Source organism: Schistocerca piceifrons, chromosome 11 (genome assembly GCF_021461385.2).
Source record: "Schistocerca piceifrons isolate TAMUIC-IGC-003096 chromosome 11, iqSchPice1.1, whole genome shotgun sequence".
Lineage (NCBI taxonomy): Eukaryota > Metazoa > Arthropoda > Insecta > Orthoptera > Acrididae > Schistocerca > Schistocerca piceifrons.
In genome coordinates, this window is record NC_060148.1 from 157941093 (window position 1) to 157968268 (window position 27176).

Sequence of the window (27176 nt, forward strand, 5' to 3'; positions counted from 1 at the left end):
ACGAAACCTGAAATGGGTACGTTTCTAGGGGTCGTAGCAAAGTTGAGACCCCTGCTGAGTACCTTTAAGGTTGTATCATCAAACTGTATGCCACTCAGATTCGTCACCGTGCGTGTCTCTTCCATCTGCTGTGCTTTATTGCTCATGCGGTCAAACTTTGCAGATTGGCAAGATGAGGCATTCCTTCTAGCACACTCAGCTAAAGACCAGGAGGCACGGTCTACCCAATCCCAATCTTCTCTTGTTAAGGAGGCTGCCATGTACAGATGAATGTGTAACAGCTCCCTGGCCACAACATCTAACCTGTGGCGCATATCTCGAATCCTCTCTCTCACCAGTGCCTAAGGCCGCTCTGGAGTTGATGTGATGTTTAATTGTGGCAAATACTGGTACCACTTCTCCATCTCGACACCTCAGCAAAAAACTGAGAGAACTCAGCATCTTCCCTTTCTTCTGCCGTAGCTTGTCCAGCTTCTTGATATTCTGATACATCTCCTCCCCATAGAGACTTTTGATGTAACTCTTCAGGCTTTCCCGGCAATCTAATGACATCTTGGGTTGTCGGGTGTTCTGCCGGATATCAGCGTCGTACTTGCACGATATTTCGGTCACGTAGCTCGAGACCTTCATCAGGTGCGACCTGAGACTGCTCCTCGTGGATTTACTAGTCCAGAGGAAAGCAGATGGATCAATTGGCCACAGTGTGTACCGAAAACCTACACACACTGATTTATATCTGCAGGCCAGCAGTTGTCACCACCCTGCACAGAAGAATGGGGTTCTGAAGACTTTGGTCCATAGAGCACGTGCCCTATCAGACCTAGAGAATCTACCCATAGAGATAGAACGTCTCAAAACAGTTTTCTCCAAGAATGGATACATGGACAGACAAATTGAGAGGGCACTCCGACCAGCCACTATACCACAGGTTCCTGAAGAGGACCAAGATGAAGCAAGGAAGGTGGCATATCTGCTCTATGTTGGCTCTATTTCTGCCAGAATCAGTAGGATCCTGCGTAAACACAATATCAAGTGTGTTTTCTGTCCATCCAACAAGATCGGGGGACTGCTGGGGAGTGTCAAAGACGACTTGGATTTACGAAAACCAGGGATTTACAATATACCGTGTCAATGTCGCATGTCCTATATTGGCCAGACGACAAGAACTGTGGAGATCAGGTGCAAAGAACATCAGAGGCACACTAGATTAAGACAAGTGACTAAGTTAGCCATTGCTGAACACTGTCTAGAACTAGATCATGCCATGAAGTATGAGGATACCAAGATTCTAGCACAAACACCCAGATTTTGGGACAGTGTTATAAGAGAATCGATTGAGATTAAAATGGCTGACGATCTTATGAATCGTGACACAGGGTACCAGCTAAGCAGAGCCTGGGATCCGGCTCTGGAATTGTTAAAGGAGCAACGGGGCCAGCTGCAACACTACACAAACAGAAGAACCAGAGACATGGAGATGGTAAACGAGCCCCTGACGGACGGCCAGGAGCACCAGACCGAAGATGGAACACCCAGAAGTGGGACTGGTGGGCGCGGACCGCAGAGGGAACATCCAGAGCTGCAGCAGACGAAAAACGGAGCAGCAACGCTCCAACAGGTCCTGGTGAGCGGGCGCAGACCGCAGGGGGAACGCCTGGTACCCCAGACCGTAGATGGAAACCCCCAGGAGCGGGTTTGGTGGGCGCGGACCGCAGAGGGAACACCTAGAACCGCAGCGGACGGAAAACGGAGCAGCAACGCTCCTGCAGGTCACAGGGAATGGGCGCGGACCACAGAGGAAGCGCCTGCAGCCGTTGGTGGAGGGGGAAGGCGATAGGCATAAATACTGGACCAGGTCCACTCGAGGAGCAGTCTCAGGTTGCACCTGATGAAGGTTTCGAGCTACGTGACCGAAATATCGTGCAAGTACGACACTGATATCCGGCAGAGCACCCGACAACCCAAGATGTCATTGCCATATGTGTTACTCATGGCAGAGATGCTCACAACGGCAATTGTCCACCTCCTCCCCACTATATCGATTAATCATATGAATATCCTGTGTGTCTTAATGAGCAAGCCTTCCAGGAGATCTGAATGAAGGAAATCGAACCCCAACCTGCCACTTGCATTTGTTAGCTAGTCAAAAGCCGTGCATTGTACTATATGGCATTTACACTACTGTTCTTGCTATGCATTGCTTAACATAGGATATGCCCACCCAGACTTGCAACGTCCAATTAAGGATTGCAGTCGTGAAATCACGCAAATCACAGTAGCATCCCCATCTCCTCCCACAGCTGCTCAACAAGCCATCACATCTTTGCCCCTGGTGGCGAAACCACCTGCTACACAGCTATCAGGCTGAAAAGACAAAAGCAACACTCCTGCAAAGACTTTCTACAGTTAAAAAAACAGTCCACATCTGCCAACTGTAAAGTTCTAAGAAATCAAACAAAAACAAATGATCTTCTCCTTCCCCAACTGGAAGAACCTCTTCAGTGGTGTTGCCACATAATACCCCCACCTGGCTGACCTCTATTTTCCTGGTGCCCACTGCTTCGATTTTCTGGCACAGAATACACAGGCTGAACTAGGGAGAATGCCAATGCCTTTGTAGATAGCATGGAACAGGATTCTCCAGCCTCCACTGCCTGTAGCATTGGGTTTTTGAAGGCTGGCACTCAGCAGCCACGAAGGTGACTAACCTTCATTTGCTCCCTCGTCCCCACTCCCCATAATTACTTTTCTCCAGTGGAACATTCGTGGCATTAGATCCAACAATGAGGAATTACAGCTGCTCTTGGAATTGCAGTGTCCACCTGTTTTGTCCTCCCAAGAAAAAAAATTGTCCTCACAACCCCTTTCACCTCTCATGTTTCCTTCTGGTCCTCTGTCACCTTACCCCCAAGGGCAGCATTCCACCTCATCTGGGAGCCATGCTGGTTATCCATGTCATTTAACACTCGACTGCTAGCTGTTGCAGTCTGCATCTTCCTCCCTCCCTCATTTCACCTTTTCTCTTTGTAACATCTACACTCCTCCGTCATTTGCTGTTACCAAGTCGGACTTACTCCAGCTCATTGGTCAGCTCCCTCACTCCTTTTTGCTGCTTGGCAGCTTTAATGCTCACCATCTGCTTTGGGGCTCTTAGAGAACCTGTCCAAGAGGTTCCCTCTTAGCTGACCTTCGGAATCATCTCTCTTACCACTGGAGCACCCACATTCCTTTCAGATTCCATGCACATTTATTACGATTTTCTCATTCTGCGCTGTCCAGCTCGCCTGTCATCTTCAGTACCCGATCCCTCTGACACATACTCAAGTGATCACTTTCTGTGTGCTATCCATTTACCGATTCCTACCCCACCTAAATGCAAATCCAATTGGCAGCTTTCTAAGGCCGACTGGAGGCTTTACACCTTCCTCACGACCTTTACGAAGCTGCGATGACTAGGTAAAGTGTCTTCCAAACGTTATCTTTACTGCTGCAGAATGTTTGATATCATGCACTTCAAGTTAAATGTAGCATGTCCTGTTCCCTGGTGGACTGAAGCAGGCAGTGATGTGATTAACTTGTGGAGATTTGCTGTTCACATTTTGAACCATCATCCTGATAAATCTGCTGGAGGGTTGGTATCCTCTGTAGTCCATACATGTGGGGCTTCAGGGGCCATCTGCTCATTTACTAGAGGAAGTTTTGAAAGATGTTTTCCCAAGCTTTATATGCTTTGGCCTTGTCAGACACATATATCCAGGAAAATGGGGTTCCTGAATCCTCGTCCTGAGTATCATTGTCTTTGCTATCCCCAATAACCATATTATGGACTGCCTCCCATCAGTCATCTGTGGCTCCCTTTTTGTCAATGATTTTCCAATGTGTTGCAGTTCTCCATAAACTTGTGTCAATGAGCGGCGTCTGCAGTGCCGTTCCTATTGTATTTACTCATGAAGTGTAGGGAGTTGCTTTCACTTTTCCATGGCCAAAACCTTTTGTATTAATATTTGGTGATGGTATGAATTTGTTACAATATCTTTACATCTTGGGCCTGTTGCTCTTCCAACCACTGAAACTAAGAAATTCATGGGGCTCATGCTGGATAGGAACCTTCCTTGGTCCTCCCATGTTTCTTACCTGGCTGTACATTGTACCCAGTCCCTCAGTGTCCTACATCTCCTAAGTGGTACTTTCTGGGGAGTGGATCAGACCACCCTCCTCCATTTTTTTCCGATCCCTTGTCCATTCAAAACTAGACAGTTGGTGTTTCGTTTAGTCCTCTGCACCTCTGCCCATCATATGCTGTTTTAACATAATCCACCATCATGGAACACAATCTAAGTGCCAGATCAGTCTGTCTGATGAACAGGTTTGGGTGCTGTCTGAGGCTGACGAAGTCCATGAGCCAGATGAAATCGTTGCCATGTTTCAGAGGAAGCCTCTCAGCATGCAAGACTGGGCATTTGCAGATGGTAGTATTACTGGTAATTGGGAGCTCCAATGTTAGGTGTGCAATGGAACCCCTTCGAGATAAAGCTGCATAGGAGGGGAAGGAATCCAATGTGCATTCTTTGTGCATACTGGGAAGACTTTCCAGATGAGGAGTGGGTGCTTCCAAATGCCGTGAAGAGTGTGGCAGAGCCAGTCTTGCGAGATAAAGGTGGAGCTCACCATGTGTAGCATCATGGGTAGAACTGACAGTGGTCCTTTGGTACAGAGTCGACTGAAGGTCTGAAGCAGAGTGACAGACAGTTTTGCAGCTATGTAGGCTGCAGATGCCTCGACTAGTGCCAAAAGATGGTGGATTTACGGGTTTTCCTAAATAGGTCAGAAGTCCACTACACAAAGGAATCATTTACACGAGTATGGCAGATGTGAAGAGTAGATTTTTAGGTTAGAGGGTCTCAGGAAAGTGCAGAAAGGGCTTTAGTTTCAAAGCCTAAAAGTAGAACACCAAAAGATGGCAGATAAAACCACAATAACTATTTTAGTTATAAATTGTAGTAGCTGTATTAGAAAAAAGTCAGGGCTCAAAGCGCTAACAGGAAGCACTGAATCTCAAATCATTATTGGTATGGAAATAAGTTCAGCTGAAATTTTTTCAAGAGGCATAACCATGCTCACAAAGGATAGATGAAATACGGTTGATGGTGCAGTGTCCATTGCTGTTAGTAGTAGTTTACATTGTAGTGAAATTTAAGTAGATAGTACCTGTGAGGTAGTATGGGTAGAGGCTATACCTGACAACTGGGATAAATTAATAATCAATTCCTTTTACTGATGTTCTGACTTGGATGATACGGTTGCTGAACAGTTCAAAGAAAACTTGAGTGTAATTTCAAATAGGTATGCCACTTGTACAATTATAGTTGGTGGATACTTCAGTCTACCCTCGATATATTGGTGAAAATACATGTTTAATGTCAGTGGTAGGCATAAACTGTCATCCAAAACCCTACTGAATGGCGCCCTGAAAATTGTTTTGAACCAGGAGTTCAGGAGCCCACTAAAAGTGGAAATGGTTGTGCAAACATATTTGACGTCTTGTTGACCTTGACCAGACAGAGAACATAACAGCAGATGCAGACATTAGTGACCACAAGGTTGTTGAGCCATGAAGAGTTCGCAAGAGTGAATACTGTAACATCCAAACTCACCAAAATAAACGCAAAATACTTTCACTTAAAAAAGCAGATAAGAATTCACTTGACTCATTCCAAAGAGACTGTCTCCAGTCCTTCAGATACATCTTTCTAAACATAGACCAGATGTGGTTTGACATCAAAGAAATAATATCAATGGTAACTGAGAGATACATGTCAAATAAATGAATAAGAAGAGGTACTGATCCTCCATGCTACACAAAACAGGTCAGAACACTGTTGTAGAAGCAATAAAAAACGCATGCCAATTGAAAAGACCACAAAATTCACAAGACTGGCAAAGTTTCACAGAAGCTCGAAATTTACTGCAAACTACTAAAGCAGAGTTACTGAAGACGGTTTTCCTAAATCCTTCACAAAAAAGCAAAGTAAGTATTCCAAAATTGTAATCAAGAATAACTGCCTACATGAGTAACTTAGAAGTGGATATCCTGAATGTAGCGAAGCAGCTTAAAACACTTAAGGAAGGCAGTGCCTCCAGTCTAGAAATTTTTTGTGAACATACTTGGAACATTTAGCTATACATTGAGCCTACTCAATGTAGCCTCCATCAGCTGTGACGCATCTGGCCCAACGTTCATTTTCATGATGTAAATGCACTTTGGTGAAATTCTGGGGATTGACTTTTACACTATCGGTTGACATAGGAAACAAGGTCTTTCTGAGTATCAAATGTTTTACTGGGCAGGTGGGCCTTCAGATGTCCATAGCGCTAAAAATCAGACCGAGCCAGACAGACTGTAGGGAGGATAAGGAATAATTTTACAACCAATTTTCCTGATTTTCTCCTTAGTCATAAGGGCTGTCTGGGGTTTGGCATTATCATGATATAGTCTGATGAGCTGATCTTGAAGCTGTGGTCTGTGGGTGTTGATGGCACATCGTAGCTTTGTCCAATGACGAACATTAACGGTCGCGGTTAATTGTGGAGCCAAGTTCCAAAAAGTCTATGAAAATGACAACACACTCTTCGCAGAAGAAGGAAGCCATCACCTTTCGATCTACTGTTTGCAAAAGTCTTGGTTTCTTCATCCAAGGGGAACCCAGATGACGCCACTTCATGGATTGGGTATTGTTCTCAGGTTTGGAGAAAAACAACCATGTTCCATCCTTGGTAATGACTGTCAAAACACTGTCTCTACTCTTCAATAAGGGTCTTAATGAGACCCTTGCACACATTCTTCCTCATCGTTTTCGTTTCTCTTGTCAATAACCTAGGTGCCCAATGTGCACAGATTTTTGTGTATCCTAGTGACTGTACCAGCGATACCACTCTAAACAAAGAGAAATGAGTGGTTTCAGCAAGCTGTCAAGTCATCACACATCTGTCATTTGGGATGATTTTATCAATTGTCGCCTTATTCACATCACTCACTGCAGTCTATGATCTACTGCATCGTGGATTTCCAGTGACAGAAATCACCTTCCTTAAGCCTCTGCAGCCACCGCTGTATACTGCTGCGATTCAGTGTGCCCTCCCCATAAACAGGGAGCAACTTTCTGTGAATCGATGTGACAGTCATCGTCAGTCTTGAAGAGGAACTCCATCACTTACTTAGCAGACATATACAACTCTTCAACTGCAGAAAGATTGGTACCCAAAAATGGAAAGTTGCACGAATCGCACCAGAACCCAACAAAGGAAATGGGAGTAATTCGATGAAATACAGACCCATGCCACTAACGTCACTTTGCAGTAGGATTTTGGAAAGTATAATCTGTTTGAACATTATTTTACCTGTTTCCTGTTCCATCCAATATCACAACATGATCCTGCTTTGTTAAACCCTTGCACAATGATCCTACATCCTCTACCACATATCTAAAACTAGCACTGAGCTTGCAAAAACTTGTTACAGGAAACGAGATTGCTTCTTTGCATAAAGTTGGTGCTTCTCTACATCAGGGAACAAGAAGAGGTGCTTGAGGGGATTATGTCAGTTTTCACAACCTCCATTACTTGAATGACAACTAGGAGCCATTGGCCTATTTTGGCTTGGTCCATGGCTGCTAGCTAATACTTTTGCTACGGTGTCGTTTCCACCACAGGAGCCTTCAAAGTAACATAATAAGCAATGGCTACCAGACAGATAAGGTCATGTGGTGAAGTTGTGCTTAATTCATGCTGCTGTGGACATGGTTTTGTAGATTTTTTGATACTCACTATCCAACATGCGCTTGCGCATACTGGACAGAAGAATGTGTCTGCAAAGAGAGCAGTGATTTTCATAGGTTAGTATAGCAATTTTTATTTCCGAGTTAGGATGACTCAGTTCTGAAACACACAGAGCCGCAAATAGTGTTATATGCAAGGTAAAGTTATTTATTCATAACCTTAAAGACAATGCCAAACCAGACGAAAGCTTATCAGGACTGCAGACTTCAACAACATAGGCATATGGTGTTTGACCATGAACTGTATTGAGAATATTTGCAGAAGTGTAGTCGATGGAAACCTGTGTTCAAGAAACTGAGTTTGTCCCCAAGGAAAGACATTAGTAGAACAACACTGATTTGGAAGATCTACAGAGAGATGTTCCTCAGTGTACTATATTGGAATTTTATTACCATGGCGAGTATCCTACAATGCAAAATGTAGATGTTTTATATTATAACATAGCTTTCACAGGGGGCCATCACTGGAGAGGAAGAATTCTGAAACCTTTGGGATACACACACAGCAAATGCAATGATGAAAGATTCACTCTGATGGAGGATCCAATACTGTAGTAACTTTAACTACTTCTTTGAGACAAACTCAGACTATCAGGAAAGGAAATAATCATTCCCCTATTTCTTACTTTGATGATATGTGACTCAATCAAAATCGTGCAATAAACAACATGTGACAGGGTTCAAAGAGCAATGAAGGGTTGAAAGCACTCTTTGGCAAAGGAAACACACATACTGTCTATCGTGGAATAATAATACAAAAAGCTAGAATTTACATCCTGCATATCCAATAATTATTATGAAGTACCCAACAGTTATGTATCTGAATGCTTGTTTTTACTTTTATTGTGTGTATTCAAAGAGGGAGTCTGTCATCAGCAATGCTAGTTACAATTCAAGGATAAAGGAGAAATTTCCTAGTTCAAGAACAAGGAAGGAGAAAATTCCACATTACGTGGAAGAGAAAAGTAACTCCATTTAATGCTGCTAGTGATGAGGAGGGGCTAGAGGGAGGGGGGACGAGGCACAGAGAGAAAGGATGGGAGAGGCAAATGCATTGGGGAGATGGAATGATAAGAGAGGAGGGGAAGCAGGAAGGGGGTTGGACACAAGGAGATGGGAAGGGGGGTGGAGGCAGGGATGTGGGAAGGGGGTTGGTGGCAGATATACGAGAAGGGGGGTGGAGGCAGAGAGGCAGGAAGGGGGTTGGAGGCAGAGAGACAAGACGGGAGAAAAGGGGGAACGAGGGAGGAGAATGAGAAGGGGGAGAGGTTTGAGAGGCGAGAGAGAAGAGGGTGAGGGACAGAGAAGGGGAGAGAGAAGGGGAAGAGAGAGAAGAGGGGGAGATTGAGGGGAGACAGGAGGAGGGCAAGGTGGAGAGAAGAGTAGGAAATGGGAGAAAAGGGGGAGAGGGGTGAGAGAGTTGGGGGAGAGGGGTGAGAGAGTTGGGGGAGAGGGGTGAGAGAGTTGGGGGAGAGGGGTGAGAGAGTTGGGAGAGAGGGGTGAGAGAGTTGGGAGAGAGGGGGGACAGAGTTGGGGGAGAGGGGTGAGGGTCGGGGGAGAGGGGAGAGGGTCGGGGGAGAGGGGAGAGGGTCGGGGGAGAGGGGAGAGGGTCGGGGGAGACGGGAGAGGGTCGGGGAAGACGGGAGAGGGTCGGGGAAGACGGGAGAGGGTCGGGGAAGACGGGAGAGGGTCGGGGAAGACGGGAGAGGGTCGGGGAAGACGGGAAGGGGATATGGGAAAGGAAGAGAGGACCCTCCTGCCTCCTCCTTGTGCTTCTGCTAATTTTACTTGTGCCATCTCCCATTATGAGTGCCCCTCTGCTCTGCATTCACAGGACCAAGATTCCACTACAGTTCAGATGCATGTCACGTTTCACTGATATGAGCACCAGCATCCAACCATGAGAACCCCCACTCCCACAGCCAGTGCTCCAGCAACTTTCATGTAGCACACACTGCCACATTCAACTCGTGTATCTACATCTGTGATGTCATATCGCATTACTGCAACTAGTATGTATGAAGTGTTGCCTATGTTAAAATTGTTAAATATGCCTGTCTATGAAGTGAACGTCTAAACCTATAACTCTCATTATGTTTTGTTACTTTTATATCAGTGGCAGGTCGTAGGTTTTGTTTTAATATCTATGCACGGCACTCTTACAGCATTTGCATCTTGACCATTACTGATGAAGACTTCCACTGCAAGTATTAGAAACAAGAAAGAAATCTCACTACTAAGCATCCAATTTTCTATACTCAGTTAATTTACTTTTTGTCCACAGCATGATGTAATGGCAGTGCTGATTAAGATATTGGAGCAACTTTCTGTTGTTGCTGTTGTATTCCAGAAAATGTAATGAGAATACTGTTGGCAATTGTGTGAACAGCAACTGGCATGTCACCTCTCGCTCTGAGACAATTATCAGCCACACCACCTAAACGTCCTTAGCTAACGAACAAAGACATACCGATGATGATGATGATGATGATGATGATGATGATGATGATCTATATCTACATGAATACTCTGCAATTCACAGTTAAGGGCCTCTCATAGGGTCATTGAAAGATAATTTTTAAGCTACTTCTCTACTATTCCATTGTGTGTGCAAGGAAAACTTAACACTTAACATCTTTCAATGGGACGTCTGATTTCTCGTATTTTATTATGATGATAATTTCTCCCTCACACTCTGATGACAAAATTCGTGATTGAAATTTCATGAGAAATTCTGGCCTAGCAAAATACGCCTTAATTACCACCACCCCAATTCAGGTACTGTATCCATAGCACTCTCCCCCATATTTGGCGACAACACAAAATGAGCTGTCTTTCATTGAACTTTTTTGATGGCCCACATCACACTGCAATACTCCACAAGAGGGCACACAAGCATAGTCTAAGCAGCCTCTTTAGTAGACCTGTTATGGTTTCAAAGTGTTGTGCCAATAAATCATTTTTTGTTTTACTTTCTCCAGAGCATGCTCCATGTGAACGTTAGGATTTAATTCATATGTAAATGTAATCCCTATCAATGTAGTTGAGTCTACAGCTTTTAGCTTTTTATGATTTATCGTGTGAACGAAATTTAGTGCATTCATTTTAGTACTCATGTCGATGACTTCACACTTTTGCTTGTTTACAGCCAACTGCCAGTTCTCACACAATACGGATATCTTGTCTATCACTTCACAATTAGTTTTTATCGCCTGATGACTTCACAGTAAGGTAAATGACAGCATAATCTGCAAACAATCTAAGGGAGCTGCTCAGATTGTCTCCTGAATCATGTTTATAGATCAGAAACAACAAAGGACGCGTAACACTTCTTTAGGAAACGTCTGATATTACTTCTGTTTCGCTCGATGACTTTCTGTCGGCTGTTACTAACGGTGACCTTTCTGGTACAGAATCATGGATCAATTCACACAACTGGGATGATACTCCATGGGCACACAATGTAATCAGAAGTCACTTGTGAGGAATGGAGTCAAAAGACTTATGAAAACCTAAAAATATGGGATCATCTGTCCATATCATTCATTACTTCATGAGAATAAATAGCTTCTTGTGCTTCACAAGAATTATGTTTTCTGAGTATGTGTCGGCTATTTGTAGGTAAATCATGTCTTCAAGGTAAGAACAGGAAACAGTATTTATATGGATCAGGTCTACAATATTGCATATGACCTGCTAAAAGTCTCATCTGCCATGAGCCTTACAAATGTGGGCATAGTTCCTGATTTCATGGGGTTAGATTTGCCCCAATTGAACAGCTTTGTCAGGAAGGTCAATATGGAGTCAGATCAGCTGTTTTGGGCAGCTATTTTTTCTGGCATGGGGTTTGTTCCTGTTGATGCTATTGGTAGGAGGGAGTTCACTTCTCCATCTCAATAGGAAAAGAAGGGTTAATTGGTCGTGATGATAAAAGGTTCTAGAAACTCAGGAGAGAACCTCTTTTTTTAGGCTAAGATCAGTATCCAACTATTCAACGTTGAATGAGAATCTCAGACAAGTGGGTACTAGAGATATTTTCAGAAAAGAACAGTGAAAGATGTTAGTCAAATCCATCAGAATGTCTGGATTAAAAAATTAGAGTAGCTTCTTGTTCATTTAAAAGATGTAGAAACTGAGAGTGGAATAGATGTACCAAACCTGTGCGAACATCATGTTATCAAAGATGTGGAGAGGGTTAATGTAGGTGGCTATAAGGTTTCCGCATATGCAAGTAGGCACATTATGGAAAGAGCAGGAGTTGCCATACAAGAGTGTTCAAAAAAGTCCGGAACATTCGTAATTTCTCGCCAATAGCAACTTTGTGAAAAATGCAGTTGGTATCCCTGCACATGCTTGTGTTTAATGTGGGTTTGCCGGAAGTTTCCTTGTTGTATGTCAGTTACTGTTCAGTGCTGTATTAAGTAGAATGTGTCACACAGTTAGCGAATTTCGACATAGCAGAGTTAGAGAATCCATGAACCTGCATTAAATTTTGTATGAAACTCAAGAAAACTTTTACAGAGGCACATTAAATGATGCACGAACACTATTGCGGTAAGTGCTTACGTCATACTCGGTGTTACGAATAGTTCACATAGTCTAAATGTGGCTGGACGGATGTTACAGATGACTCTCATTCAGGATGCCCTTCAACATGTCAGGAACATCAACTAAATTGTGCATGCCAATCAAAGATGGACTGCTGGAGAGATGGCAGAAGAATGTAACATTTCTGTAGGATGATTTCATTAAATCCTGACAGCATCCTGGAACGCATCATGTTGCCGCCAAGTTCATCCCATGGTTCAAGTCAAGACCAGAAATACGTTCATCTCATAGTCTGTTAAGAGCTTTTGGATCGCGCAAACGAGAACGAGATGTTGCTTAAGAGAATCATTACTGGTTATGATACTGAGACAAATATTTACAATCGGTGGGGAACGATTCTTGAAGTCTCAAAGGATTAGTTCATCATGAATCTGTATCACAGGGACAAACTGTTAATTGACAGTGGTATCGACATGTCACGACACTTGGAAGAAAATCAGAGAGGGAAATGGCCTGAAATGTGGCGAAAAAATTCATGGCTCTTGCATCACAATCGCGCAGCCGCGCGTTCATCCCTGTTGGTGCATGACTAATGTGCAAAAAAACAAATCACTGTGCTGCTTCATCTTCTGTACTCTCCAGACCTTACACCTGGAGCTTTTTTTCATTTCTAAAGTTGAAAACACCATTGAAAGGAGGAAGATTTTCAATGATAGACGACATAAAAGAATATTCACAGACGGCACTTCACCGACCCAACAAGAGGCATACAAAGACTGCTTCAAGAAGTACAGGGCGTTTCAAAAATGACCGGTATATTTGAAATGGCAATAAAAACTAAACGAGCAGCGATAGAAATACACCGTTTGTTGCAATATGCTTGGGACAACAGTACATTTTCAGGCGGACAAACTTTCGAAATTACAGTAGTTACAATTTTCAACAACAGATGGCGCTGCAAGTGATGTGAAAGATATAGAAGACAATGGAGTCTGTGGGTGCGCCATTCTGTACGTCGTCTTTCTGCTGTAAGCGTGTGCTGTTCACAATGTGCAAGTGTGCTGTAGACAACATGGTTTATTCCTTAGAACAGAGGATTTTTCTGGTGTTGGAATTCCACCGCCTAGAACACAGTGTTGTTGCAACAAGACGAAGTTTTCAACGGAGGTTTAATGTAACCAAAGGACCGAAAAGCGATACAATAAAGGATCTGTTTGAAAAATTTCAACGGACTGGGAACGTGACGGATGAACGTGCTGGAAAGGTAGGGCGACCACGTATGGCAACCACAGAGGGCAACGCGCAGCTAGTGCAGCAGGTGATCCAACAGCAGCCTCGGGTTTCCGTTCGCCGTGTTGCAGCTGCGGTCCAAATGACGCCAACGTCCACATATCGTCTCATGCGCCAGAGTTTACACCTCTATCCATACAAAATTCAAACACGGCAACCCCTCAGTGCCGCTACCATTGCTGCATGAGACACATTCGCTAACGATGTAGTGCACAGGATTGATGACGGCGATATGCATGTGGGCAGCATTTGGTTTACTGACGAAGCTTATTTTTACCTGGATGGCTTCGTCAATAAACAGAACTGGCGCATATGGGGAACCGAAAAGCCCCATGTTGCAGTCCCATTGTCCCTGCATCCTCAAAAAGTACTGGTCTGGGCCGCCATTTCTTCCAAAGGAATCATTGGCCCATTTTTCAGATCCGAAATGATTATTGCATCACTCTATCTGGACATTCTTCGTGAATTTGTGGTGGTACAAACTGCCTTAGACGACACTGCGAACACCTCGTGGTTTATGCAAGATGGTGCCCGGCCACATCGCACAGTCGACGTCTTTAATTTCCTGAATGAATATTTCGATGATCGTGTGATTGCTTTGGGCTATCCGAAACATACAGGAGGCGGCGTGGATTGGCCTCCCTATTCGCCAGACATGAACCCCTGTGACTTCTTTCTGTGGGGACACTTGAAAGACAAGGTGTACCGCCAGAATCCAGAAACAATTGAACAGCTGAAGCAGTACATCTCATCTGCATGTGAAGCCATTCCGCCAGACACGTTGTCAAAGGTTTCGGGTAATTTCATTCAGAGACTACGCCATATTATTGCTACGCATGGTGGATATGTGGAAAATATCGTACTATAGAGTTTCCCAGAACGCAGCGCCATCTGTTATTGAAAATTGTAACTACTGTAATTTCGAAAGTTTGTCCGCCTGCAAATGTACTATTGTCCCAAGCATATTGCAACAAACGGTGTATTTCTATCGCTGCTCGTTTAGTTTTTATTGCCGTTTCACATATACCGGTCATTTTTGAAGCACCCTGTAGAAATGGTGTTGGGAGTGATGTATCTATAATGGAAGAGAGTATGTCGAAGGAGATCATGCAACATAAGTGAAATGTAAGCACAGAAAAATTTTGCGGACAAAGTTCAGGAATTTTTTGAACACACTCCATATGTTGAAGTTAAAGACAATATGAAAAATTCAGAAACTGAAAGAAAAATTGTGTAGATCAAATTCAGAAGCATGTAGCTGCGAGCTGAAGCTAAATGGGCCTTTCATAATTGTAGCTGTGTACAGGTCCCCATTGGGAAATTTCAAGTGATTTCTGAAAAACTTGGATTCCTTATTATGTTGTCTGGCAGTCAGAGATAAGCAAATTGTTTGTGGAGATTTCAGTGTAGATTTTCTGAAAGAATCTGATAGACAGGACGACCTTGAAGTATTACTTGGTTCTTTCAATGTGACATTAGTTATTGGTTTTCCTGCACAGGTTGTACAGGAAAGCAGCACACAGACTGAAGATAAATTTAATCAAAAACTTTTCCTTTTAACATTGGTCCTTATGATCATGATGCACAGCTATTTATACTATATGACATAGTGCCATATAAGTAATGCAAAACACTTCTCCAAATTAGTGCATTCAATTTAACAATTGCAAATCTAGCAATAGAGTGGGATGAGATGTACAGGGAACCTGATGCTAATTTAAAATTTAATGTGAAAATAGTTTCCCTAAGCAAACAACATAACGTAATTGTAAGAAACCATCTAAAAAGCTGTTGCTAACTAAAGAGATAAAAATATGTTGTAAACAGAAATGGGAAATGTATCTTACAGCCAGAAAGAGTAAATATGCAGAAAGAGCCGAACATTTCAAAAATTATTTCACTGTATTACGAAAAGTTATTAAAAAGTCCATTAGTGTGTGCATTAGGTCTTGGAGTAGCAGCTCTGATGAAATTAAAACAATTTGGGATATTGTTAGAAAGGAAACAGAACAGTCAAAATCACAGGAGGGTTGTATTTCTATCAGACTCAATGAAAGGTTTGTTAACCAAAACCTGAAGTACAAAGTATTTTTAATAAACATTTTTTACATATTGTAGAGAAAATAGGATCCAGCTGTTCATTAGAAAATACAAGGCTGTATATGAAAGAAGCAATAGCTATGCAATTTGATAAAACTGAAATTACGAAAATAATAAATTCACCCTTGGAATTGATGGGACTTCCAACACAATACTAAAAGCGTGTTGTCAACAGATAAGTACATTTCTCAGCCACATATGAAGTAGCTCACTGAAACAGGGCACTTTTCCAGATAGACTGAAATTTGCTATTTTTAAACCATTGCGTAAAAAGGCAGATCAGTCTGATGCTAATAACTACCACTCAATCTGACTTCTGACAGCTCCATCAAAAGTTCTTGAAAAGTAACTTATTCAAGACTGCCTTTACCTATTCATAAAAAATGCAGTACTAAGAAAAGTCAGTTTGATTTTCAGAAAGGCTTTGCGACATAAAATACTATACATGCTTTCACAGCTGAAATATTAAATGGTCTGGGTAACTTTACATCACTCATTAGGATTTTTGTAATCTCTCAAAAGCTTTTGACTGTGTGAATCATGAAAATCTTATATATCAGCTTAAGTGTTGTGGTATGAGTATGACATGCACAAATGGTTTAATTCATATTTAACTGGAAGAATGCAGAAGGCTGAAATTAACAATAGAGATAGTGTGCAAAAGTCAGCAGTCTTCTAACTGGGGAGATATCAAGAATGGTGTCATATATTGTGTGTGTGTGTGTGTGTGTGTGTGTGTGTGTGTGTGTGTGTGTGTGTGTGTGACTTGGCATTCTACATTAACCCTGAAGATCCAAAGCTATTCTTTTTTCTGATGATATAGTAATCACACCCAAGAAACAAGAATTAAGTGAGGAAATTATAAATTATGTCATTATGTCTTTCAGGAAATTAGGTGGCTCTCTGCAGATGGTCTCACAGTAAATTTTTAGAAGACATAGTATATACTGTTCTGTAGAGTTGTAATCAGAATAATAGTTGGAGAGCACTCAAGATCACATTGTAGACACTCGTTTAAGGAACTAGGGACATTCACAGTACCTTCAAATTAGATACCTTCACTTACGAAATTTGTCATTAATAGCGAATCCCCATACAAAAATAATAGCAAAGTACAATGGGCTAAATCTGACTTTGGCACAGAAAGTGATGAATTGTGCTCCCACAGAAGTCTTTGGTCATTTACCAAATAGCATTAACAATCTGACAGACAGCCAATCAGCATCTAAAAAAATTAAAATCACTTATGAATGACATCATTTACTCAGTAGATGAACTTCTAGATATGAAATTGTAGTGGTGAAAAAATAAATTACATTGTGTAATGAAACCTAATGGTAAACTGACAAGTGGCACATCATTACAAAATGTCATATTCATGATATGTGGAACAAGTATCGATGTGATGGAATGTAGTGTAATATCATGAAACCAGGCAAGGACCGCACATCTGTCTATAGTTACTATAATTTGTATCTTACCTGGTTGAGCAGTTCTATGCGCTACAGTCTGGAACTGTGCAACCACTATTGTCGCAGGTTCGAATCCTCCCTCGGGCATGGATGTGTGTGATGTCCTTAGGTTAGTTAGGTTTAAGTAGTTCTAAGTTCTAGGGGACTGATAACCTCAGCAGTTAAGTCCCATAGTGCTCAGAGCCATTTGAACCATTTTTTTACGTGCTGTAAGAAAAGTAATTTGAAAAGTTTGGTCAGCATATGTTCCACCTGGGCCATAGAATCCAAGAAAACCCTGCCTGCCTGGGTTCAGATGGTATCACTCCACCTTGAAGACTATTGGTAGCTGGAATGCACTGACCATCTGTATGCCAATGTTTCATTCGAGCAGGGTGTGAGAAATTAAGCACTTGCCATCTGTAGATATTGAAAGCTTCAATCTTCTGAGTAGTATCTGAACTGGATTCACTAGACCTCTATGATGTGTTACTTGTCCTATCTGGAAGCAGGTGCATAAGAAATGTAGCTACATGAGTACCAGACAGGCAAATATTTTTTAAACACAGAATACAGAAACAAGTGGAATATAATGTTAACGCATTAACTTGGAAATTTGTATGTAAGGCCATGTAATTGTTTTCTTCTTAAATTAAAATCTTTAATTCATCATTGACACAATGTGTAACATCCTAAGTAGTTAATACTATTAAGCAATAAAGTGACTGCAAACATTTTGACCAATGACAAAGAAATATATTTGATTAGACATACAGACTAAATGGTTCTAAAGTGATATTTATGTACATGTACTTCGATGATGTGCATTGCCCAGTAAACCAACCTCACCAAAAGGAGAAAGTTTCAATCAGTAGTCGCTTAAATTTTCTCTTTACTACAAATTGTTTGTATGAAAGAATGAGAGGGGTAAGGAGGGAGTGATTCTGTGGGGGAAGAATGATGAACATTCAGTGATTTCAACTTCTTGTGCATTATGATACAAGAAATAATAACTTCACTTTCAACTTGGGCAGAAAGCCACACCAACATTTGTAATAAAATTAATCATTCAAATATAGATGGCAGTGCAGGATGTGCAGCCCAGTGCCCAGTCTCTCACATAGGAAACATACAGGGTGACAATTATTGAACTACATGAAAAAAAATCGTAAATTAGTTGCAAACCATGGCATTCACACACTCTATTCAATATGTAAACACACTGCAGGTATTCAGACTTAGGTTATGATATCTTTAATACCCATCTGTCATTGGCAATGATGTGGCACAAACAGACAGCAAAATTCTGCATGACCCACTAAAGTGTCGGAGCTTCGATGCTGTCAGTGACTCCCCAAGTGGCTATTTTCAGCCTGCAATGGTTTTGGGATTGCTGCTGTACATCTTTTCTTTAATATGGCCACACAAAAGCGACTCAGATCTGTTCAGATTAGGACCAGGGATATTTGAGAATTCCAGGAATGTTTATTTTATTTTTCCATTAAATTTTTTGTAATTTTGATTGCTACGTATGGATACGCTAATAAAAAATTACTTTAGCCCTCCACTGCAGAATAATAGTGCAGCAATAAAACATAAACGAGGGAATGTTGCCAAAATCTATAGTTGCAAAGAAAATGGGCGTTCACCACAACAAAACCAGTGTACACACAAACATCTTCCGACAGTAATGTTAAAGATTCTGCAATACTTCGTGGAAAGAAAATGCTTTCAGTATGTCTTATTACTGGGCCATTTTGATGAGTGACGTCACAACTGGTTACTTTTCTAATGGACGCGGGGAAATATTGCGAATGCTGGATTCAGAAGCATTACTTTGAAAGTAAGTTTCCTTTTATGCATGATGATGATACGTGTCAGAATTTTTGATGAATTTCTTAAACCATGGAACATTAGATTCTCATTCAACACTTAATGCTGAGGACCAGGTATGCGCATTATTTTAGGCATAGAAGACCAGCCATTTATGCCCTAATTTTATATTTTGGTGGCACACTTGCTTTTCATATATGTTGAGAAGGTAATACACACAAAAATGACCTGGTTTCGAGGTTAGTCTCTCATATTTATTTTTGTTCTTTCATTGATTACAGTTTATGCAATAATGCTGGCAAAAAGTGTAGTTGTCTTTAAAAAAAAATTGTGAAGTAAGTTCTTGAGCGATTTCACATGTAACTGGCTTTACTATGAAAAAAGTCAAAAGTTGTCTACAGAATATTATTCTGCTAAGTAACCCAAAAAGTGTCCAGGGCACGTCAGTCAGAAATACTCAGCTGCTGCAATTAAAGCTGGTGCTCTTAGTCCCGCCTAACAACACTCTCGGAAAAAACAGCACCAACTTTCCGAATGTCAGTATTATGTATGAAAACTTAGCTTTTCTTTTGGTTGTACTGATGTGTATTAATTTAAACCATTAAATTTTTCTGTTTGTGTGTTTGCACAGCCTAAAATTCATGTTGTTATTAGCTGACATCATCATGTTTCGTATGATCTTAATGTCTGCTGTCACTGGCTGGCAATATCATGTGACATGAGCAATACTTGGCCAACAAAACCACAACACAATGTTGATTTTAGCGATTTGGAAGTACTGTGGTGTAATTGGTGAAATTTGTGTTAATACTTTCATGATACGAAAATAAGTTGTTTATATGTTTCTACGCATCGAGGAAATGTTTCGTTCTTTGCTAGGTTGAGATTCCTAAAGTGCCAGAAAGTTCTATATCTGTTCACAAATTCATCACCATTCAAAGGATTGTAGGGAAACAGTATCATTTTTTAACATTGAAAAATGTACTTCCACCTGGTAAATAGTTCATTTTCAACTAGAAAGTGTTATTAACTGGGAAATATGGGAATTTTTTTTCTTGTCCGGGTATACACCCAGTTAATGTTTTTGCCTTCCATATGAAATGAAATGATGTGGCTATTGAGAAAAAACGCCATGCAGTGGTGGTACAGTTGTTTTATCAGAACAGCACTGCATTGCAGGAATATAATTGAAATAAATGCCTGAGAAACGACCCCATGTCAATAAATGTAATAAAGAATACGATCAAGAAAATTGAAGGAAGAGGTGAATTGAGTGGTGCAGCAGATTCCAACAGCAGCTGTTGAAGTAGCTTTTAGCTGCAGCTGACCATGCAGCAGATGCCTCAACTTCTGCAGTAAGTGCTAGAGTTGTAACAGGATCTCTCTCTCTCTCTCTCTCTCTCTCTCTCTCTCTCTCTCTCTCTCTCTCTCACTCACTCACACAGTGTGTCTCTGACTGTGTGTCCCCCAAATCAAAAGTTCAACAGAGTTTGTGGCACATTTTACACTAGTATCCCTATGAGCTGCTAAAGAAGCCCCAGGATAGGCTACAACACTTTCATTTTGCCTTCATTTTTGGCATGCATGGAAGTAAGTGACTTTTGGCTGGGGAATATTCTTTGGGTGGACAAGGCATATTTTACTGTGCATGGGGCTGTGAATGCACACAACTGCCGCATATGGAGCTGTCCTCCCAAACGTGCAGGAGCATCCACTGCACTCAGCTTATGTGACAGTGTGGTGTAGTTTCACAAGCGCCTTCATTCTCAGTCAGTGTTCCTTCGAGATGACATCTCGTGGGCCTGTTAGGTGTACATTGACGTGTGAACTTCAGAAGAAACTTGTTATGCAACTCGTGATTCAACATTTCAAGAACACGCTAGTCTGTGCACCATTATTTTGATGTGAGATGGTGTTACATGATAATTCACTTGTCATGTGAAAGATAGGTATTGCAAAGCCTTTGGTATCAATTGCATTATATCTAGGCAATTTCAAAATGTGTGGTCTTCGAGAGCCCTCTACCTAAATTAATGTGACAAGTGGGTATTGAGATATTTGAAAGATTTATCAGGGATATATCCAGACTAATCCTGATCAGAAGGATATCGTATGACGACAATCAATCTGATTACACTGGATATGCTGTAAGCAACTGTAACCATGTCATGTTACAGATACAGCATGTTGCTGGGTCAGTAGACCATTTTGAACATGCAGCTTCTTACCATATCCTAATAAATGTAACAGAACCATTGTTATCATTTTACTCATCGTTTCTTCCCTTTTTCTTGACCTGTCACCTCATTCTGACAGCTTGTAGCGCCATATTTTCACCTGGTGGCAGAAAGTGAGAAATTATTTTTCAGGGTACTCAGTGAGGACACCAGTTAATGAACATCCTACAGTGAAACTTCCTGGCAGATTAAAACTGTGTGCCCGACCGAGACTCGAACTCTGGACTAGTGCACACTCCGCTGCAGAGTGAAAATCTCATTCTGGAACATCCAACAATGTTACAGCATTCTGCAAAATAGAGCGCCCCCACTGCAGCACCTGGAACACAGTCAGTTTTATTATAAGCACTTGGAAGGTCTAGGATCAACATCTTGTTATGAAAGCAGGGTGCTACTCAGACAATTTGACCCTCAGTAAATTCTTGAAGAGATACCATGCTCGTTCTATTTTGGCTACTTAGCAGGGGTTTCTATCAACAGTTTGTATTTATTGCAGCATAATACTTTCGGTGACTTCTGTCAGTATCTTGTACAAGATGCAGTGTATGCCATGTCCTTCTGACCATTGAAACCAGCGTGAACAGACCTATTATTCTACCCAAGTTTTGACAGTAAGTGAACCATATTTCAATGTATATTTTGGATAAATGATTTATGAAGTTTTGGATGGCAGTGGTATTCATTAACATAACATGATAGAAATTGGTGATACAACTTCATGACGGACTGGATGATGCTGCTGATGATGATTATGATGATAGCAGGGGACATAGTCTTATCACCATGATTCCTGATTTTATGGTAGCGGAAACTCTTCCAAATGGAGAAATGCACAACCCAAGCAATGTGTGCACAAGGCAATACAATATTGCTTTGCAGGTTCCTGCCCTGTGACTTAGGGGTAATGTGCTGGGTAGGAATTGAGACATTGAACAAGGAATCAGGTGTACATTTCCCTCAAGGTATTTTAGATGAGATTCAACAGTGATGAAACAAAATTTTGACACTATGAAAATATTCAGAAGAACATAACTTTTGTGCTTGTTGTTGATGTCTCTGAGATAAAAGCTTACATTGATAAAATTTCCTTACAAGGGGAACCAGATGTAATACTTTTCATGGTACTGTAAGAAACTGGTTTTCTTCATAATGACAGATCTCTGGTTTGAGACTCGAGATAACAAAGGAAGGTATACAGTAGAGGTAACAGATACAGTGTCAAAACTTTTAACAAATGTAGTGTAAACCATCAGCAGTGTTACTGTCCAGGCTGTAATATTTTTGTTGATAATATACTTGTTCACTTTCACCATCACTGCATGAATAGCTTACAGATGCACCTGTCACGAAAATTGTTGTGGGGTAACGATAAGGATATGACACACACTAGTACCCAGTATCTATACAATGCTTACATGGAGATGTCTAAAATACTTTATAAGTAATTAACATCAAAATTGATTTCTCATTGAAGTTTTCCAGAAATTCTGTTCCTCGTCCTTGATTGTTAATCAAAGTCTGGCATACCATACAAATTTTAATTGTAACTTTTATTTCCAGTGCTTTGAGAATCATAGAAAAGTATTTATTTGAAACGTGACTTGGATAATTCTTCGATTTTCTTCATTATCAATATTCAGTTACTTCACTTCAATGTGTGTGAAAACACATGCTGTAACTAGTTCAGTTAAAAAAACTTGTTAAATTCTGGAATCTGACATACAGCATGATACCAGTTATGTAAAAAAATCGTATGATGCCAGTTACAGCTTAAAAACACTCGAAATTTGCCAGTTACCATACTAAACAAAACTATACATCTAACACAAAAAAAGTCAAGAGTTACAATCAGAACAGAAGGAAATTACTGGAGCATGCTTGCCCACAGTATTTTGTAATCTTTCATGTGCAACATGCTGCACATACTGGGGACCTGAAAGGCATCACACATTTCTGTTCTGTGAGAAAGGGTTTAATTGCAGATGTAATCATGGGACCCAGATACTGCGGGGGTTTCTCATGCATCAGCTGTTATCACTGGCACTCAGTATGATGTCTCCTGCACTGTGGCTAATGGGTTATGTGGCCATTTATACAAGTGTCTTTCTGTCAATGGTGTTCTGCAATGCGAGGTGACCACATGCTGGAAAGAGGTAAAAGTTTTTTAAAAAAAAAGATCGCTGCAAATGTACTGGAAAAATTACACTCACTTCCAACTTTCCAGGCAATATTTCCATTTGCTTAAGGCTCCATATAAGTTGCAGTACCAAAAACACAGTCTTGGATTGAAACCATCTGTAAGTGTAACATTCAAATTCATTCATCAGTATGCAAATTTTTTACCTTAAATGATGTGATATTGATACTTGTTCATGAACAGTTTTTATCTAGATGATAGACAACCATAGTAGATACCCAATAAAAATATTGGACCTTTCACTAGTTCTTGACTCAATGGGAATCAAACAAAAAAAAATTCTGTTTTACTAGGTGAAAGAGATTTCTCATTTCCAAAAGTGGAAGTGTTTCCAAAACAAAGATAAGGCTCTTCCGGAGCTGTTATGATGAAAGAGGGCATTAAAAATTATTTATCATTATTACTTTTAATTAAATCTGAAATACCTTGAACATAAGAATTCTGAATTAAACATCTAACAAACATTTTTTGATACATTTAATAAACTGGTGTAGACTATTAACTTCTGGCGCCATATTTTAAAAATATTGTAATACTCCAAAGTGAATTATTTTAATTCTCATCTAAAAACTCCCAATTCAAATCAGTGACTCAGATTAATCGTTATTGAATCTCCTATGGTTATTTTCTTTTTAAACCAATTTCACTTCATCAGTTCTTTCCTTCTGGTAGAATATTTTAATTTTAAATTAGTAACTGTTATTGAAAATGTAATTTCTTATGCATTATTGTGACATGTGGCCTATAGTCCTGAATTTATGGACACTTAAATATTGTTCCCCTTTTGTATATTTATCACTCTACTCCTCACTCTTCAGGTTGATTCATAGTACTGGTGGGAGCTGTGGCACATCATGTGAAGAAACTTGTCACCATGGACGGGTCCTGGATGACTTGGAGATCGACAGAGAGAAGTCACCACGCGAGTTTGGTAGACATAAAGAAGGGATTATGGATAAGGAATGCTCAGTTGCCACCATATATGACTGCAGTATGAGGGAAAAGGAATTTCATGTATATAGCTGTAACTTCTGTCTACAGAGCTTTCCTTCAAAATACAGACTCATAATGCATGTGTTTATGCACATTGATGGCATGCAGCCGCCTTTGTATGTTTGTAAGTGGTGTGGTGAGGTATTTCACAGTAATGTAAGCTTGAAAAAACATTTGAGAATGAGTGAGAATTATAAAGACTTAACTGCTGCCAATCATGAAAAATATGGCTTTAGTGATAAGCATCAAAGCGGTATCTTCTCAGATAGAGTGTCAGAAGTTCCTGTCACAGAACACAATGAGCTATCTTCATATAAGGAAACTTGGAAAGCTTCAAACAGGTCCTCTAATGACATATGTAACACACATATGACACATGATATGGAGACAACAAATCATTATGGAAATTTATCTACAGCTGTTAATGTCGGTGCCCAGGCTGTTCTGCTTACTGCGAGCAGACCCCACAAATGCGGTATTTGTGGTAAGTCTTTTCCTGTGTCAGGTGGGCTCAAGAGACATGAATTAATTCACACTGGAAAGAAACCTCACAAATGCGATATTTGTGACAAATCGTTTGCCCGGTCATCTAGTCTCAAGACACACAAATTAATCCACAATGGAAAGAAACCTCACAAATGCGATATTTGTGACAAATCTTTTGTCCTGTCATCTAGTCTCAAGAGACACAAATTAATCCACACTGGAAAGAAACCTCACAAATGCGATATTTGTGACAAATCGTTTGTCCTGTCACTTACTCTGAAGACACACAAATTAATCCACACTGGAAAGAAACCTCACAAATGTGAGATTTGTGGCAAATCTTTTGCTGTGTCAGGTAGTCTCAAGAGACACGAATTAATCCACACTGGAAAGAAACGTCACAAATGTGAGATTTGTGGGAAATCTTTTGCTATGTCAGACAATTTCAAGAGACATGAATTAATTCACACTGGAAAGAAAATGCACAAATGTGATATTTGTGGCAAATCGTTTGCCCTGTCATTTAGTCTGAAGACACACAAATTAATCCACACTGGAAAGAAACCTCACAAATGTGAGATTTGTGACAAATCGTTTGCCGTCTCACGTCGTCTCAAGAAACACAGTTTAATCCACACTGGAGAGAAACCTCACAAATGTGAGATTTGTGGGAAATCTTTTACTATGTCAGACAATCTCAAGAGACATGAATTAATTCACACTGGAAGGAAACTGCACAAATGTGATATTTGTGGCAAATCTTGTACTGTGCCAAGTAGTCTCAAGACACATGAATTAATCCACACTAGAATGAAACCGCACAAATTTGATATTTGTGGCAAACCTTTTACTGTTTAGATGGTCTCAAGAGACACAAATTAATCCACACTGGCAAATGTGATATTTGTGACAAATCGTTTGCCCTGTCAGGTAGTCTGAAGACACATGAATTAATTCACACTGGAAAGAAACCGAACAAATGCGATATTTGTGGCAAATCCATTGCTCTGTTAGGTAATCTCAAGAGACACATTGATTCACACAGGAATGAAACGTCAGAGATGTGATATTTGTGCTCTATCGTTTGCCTAGTCAGCCTATCTCAAGGCAGATACATTAATTCACACTAGAATGAAACCTCACAAATGTTATATCTGTGGCAGAAGTTTCAGTCAATTGGGTACTCTCAAGACTCGTGCATTACTTCACATCAGAAAGCAAGTGCAGGTTAGTGTTAGTTTAAACAAACGGATTTCTCTGGTTGCTGCTCTCAAGGCCTATAAAATAATGGATGTAGCAGGGAGACAATAAATTGTAATGACTGTGAAATAACATTAAAATGTGGTAGAATTCTGAAAAACTGTGCAACAATGTGAACTACAGTGTAGTAGCAGATAATGTTACAATATGAAAATCCATATCTGTAGCTTAAGATGTCAAGAAATTGTATTACTGTATACTCCAGAAATATGAATCAAATGTGTTTTTGTCATTAACACTGCTTTTTTTCCTATCGATTTTGAGACAAGAAGATTGTGAATTGTGATATACACTCCTGGAAATTGAAATAAGAACACCGTGAATTCATTGTCCCAGGAAGGGGAAACTTTATTGACACATTCCTGGGGTCAGATACATCACATGATCACACTGACAGAACCACAGGCACATAGACACAGGCAACAGAGCATGCACAATGTCGGCACTAGTACAGTGTATATCCACTTTTCGCAGCAATGCAGGCTGCTATTCTCCCATGGAGACGATCGTAGAGATGCTGGATGTAGTCCTGTGGAACGGCTTGCCATGCCATTTCCACCTGGCACCTCAGTTGGACCAGCGTTCGTGCTGGACGTGCAGACCGCGTGAGACGACGCTTCATCCAGTCCCAAACATGCTCAATGGGGGACAGATCCGGAGATCTTGCTGGCCAGGGTAGTTGACTTACACCTTCTAGAGCACGTTGGGTGGCACGGGATACATGCGGACGTGCATTGTCCTGTTGGAACAGCAAGTTCCCTTGCCGGTCTAGGAATGGTAGAACGATGGGTTCGATGACGGTTTGGATGTACCGTGCACTATTCAGTGTCCCCTCGACGGTCACCAGTGGTGTACGGCCAGTGTAGGAGATCGCTCCCCACACCATGATGCCGGGTGTTGGCCCTGTGTGCCTCGGTCGTATGCAGTCCTGATTGTGGCGCTCACC

General features: G+C 41.0%; 1 protein-coding gene across 8 annotated transcripts in view; it reads left to right on the forward strand.

Annotated features, from left to right (window-relative positions):
• The window catches only part of LOC124720343 (zinc finger protein 724-like), a 115011-nt gene extending 88458 nt beyond the window's left edge, over positions 1 to 26553 (forward strand). For 7 of the 8 annotated variants that reach the window (XM_047245668.1, XM_047245671.1, XM_047245672.1 and 4 more), the window contains one exon: positions 24310 to 26553. In XM_047245668.1, coding sequence (XP_047101624.1) covers positions 24310 to 25828 — 1519 coding nt within the window. In that variant the 3' untranslated portion in view covers positions 25829 to 26553. Of the gene's footprint in view, positions 1 to 9669; positions 9848 to 24309 lie in introns of all 8 variants that reach the window. The other variant, XM_047245674.1, reaches the window with a different exon arrangement.
• Positions 26554 to 27176: the final 623 nt, after the last annotated feature.